The sequence below is a fragment of the Sinocyclocheilus grahami genome, unplaced genomic scaffold (genome assembly GCF_001515645.1).
Source record: "Sinocyclocheilus grahami isolate Dianchi unplaced genomic scaffold, SAMN03320097.WGS_v1.1 scaffold232.1, whole genome shotgun sequence".
NCBI lineage: Eukaryota > Metazoa > Chordata > Actinopteri > Cypriniformes > Cyprinidae > Sinocyclocheilus > Sinocyclocheilus grahami.
Genome location: NW_015505411.1, coordinates 934984 through 936096, shown reverse-complemented (window position 1 = coordinate 936096; position 1113 = coordinate 934984). Strand labels below are relative to the sequence as shown.

The 1113-nt window shown below is 37.2% G+C and overlaps 1 protein-coding gene across 1 annotated transcript in view; it reads right to left on the bottom strand.

The window, feature by feature from the left end:
• Positions 1-1113, bottom strand: part of LOC107597452 (E3 ubiquitin-protein ligase SH3RF1-like) — a 56992-nt gene that overhangs the window by 4144 nt on the left and 51735 nt on the right. Inside the window, 2 exon segments of the mRNA XM_016288516.1 lie at positions 3-74; positions 581-864. Of these exon segments, the coding sequence (XP_016144002.1) occupies positions 3-74; positions 581-864 (356 nt within the window).

Below are 1113 nucleotides of genomic sequence, written 5' to 3'. Positions count from 1 at the left end.
AAGGTAGGACACAGGATTGTGGGATTGGATGGGCGTCACTGCTGCCGTAGGCCGGTCCTGACTATGACACACAGCTGGTGGGGAAAAAAGGTGGAATAAAATAAAGATGATTTATTTGATGACAAATCTGAGTGCCCATGATAAAGATGTTTTTTTTTTATACGTAGTTAAAAAGAAAAATAAGCCAAGTTTTTAGAAATATACTATTTGTACTATATGGTTTTATTATATGAATTAAAAAAATGTCCCCGAAAAGTAAAAATTTAGTGACAATTTAGTGCATGTTTATTAATTGTTTGCCAAGAGAAAAAAAAAAAATATTATAAATAAATAAAACATATCTCAAACTATTGAAGGTTTTCTTTTCAATAATTATTTTTTTAATGATGCTTTTCAGGAGAGTTGTAATTTTTCTTTTTACTTTTGCGATATTTTGCGTTATTCCTCAAATGAATTTTAATTCAGGAGTTAAAAACATTTGAAACAACTATTTAATTATATCATAAGCAAATAGGCCTGTTTTTTACAAAAAATTCTGAGTGATGTTCGTTATTAAGTGTGTGTGTGCATGTAATTGTACCTGTCCTGACTGCACTGCGTGCCTGGTTAACGGTCATCTGTGACGTCACATGCATGAGCACTTTGGGGTGCTGTCCAGTGGGTATATGTGCAGCTGATACTATAGCAGCAGGAAGTGGGCAAGACGGGGTGGGATTTGGGCAGACTGGAAGGGGTTTGCTGGGGTCGACACTCCCCAGGGTGGCTCCAAGAGGAGCAGAGGAGGGGCTGACGATGGTGACGCCACGTCCAGCCTGGGAGCAAAGGGTTAAGGGAACTTTTGGCTGACTGCTGCCAGAAACAGTCCTGCAGTAAAACAGAGAAGTGTGTGGTTTAAAGACTCTCTAAACTGACACTGCTATTCCTGAATCTTTTGACATTGTAACACATTTTACAGCAAATCGACAGAAACATCTGTACATTTAGCATCCAAAAGAACATTTTAAGTGCTCTATGTAGTTGTATTTCTTTTACATCACAGGTCTGATGAGAAAAAACAAAACGAAATTTAATAGGAATTGTAAGAGGTGCTGTAAGAAAGAGATTTTGAAGACA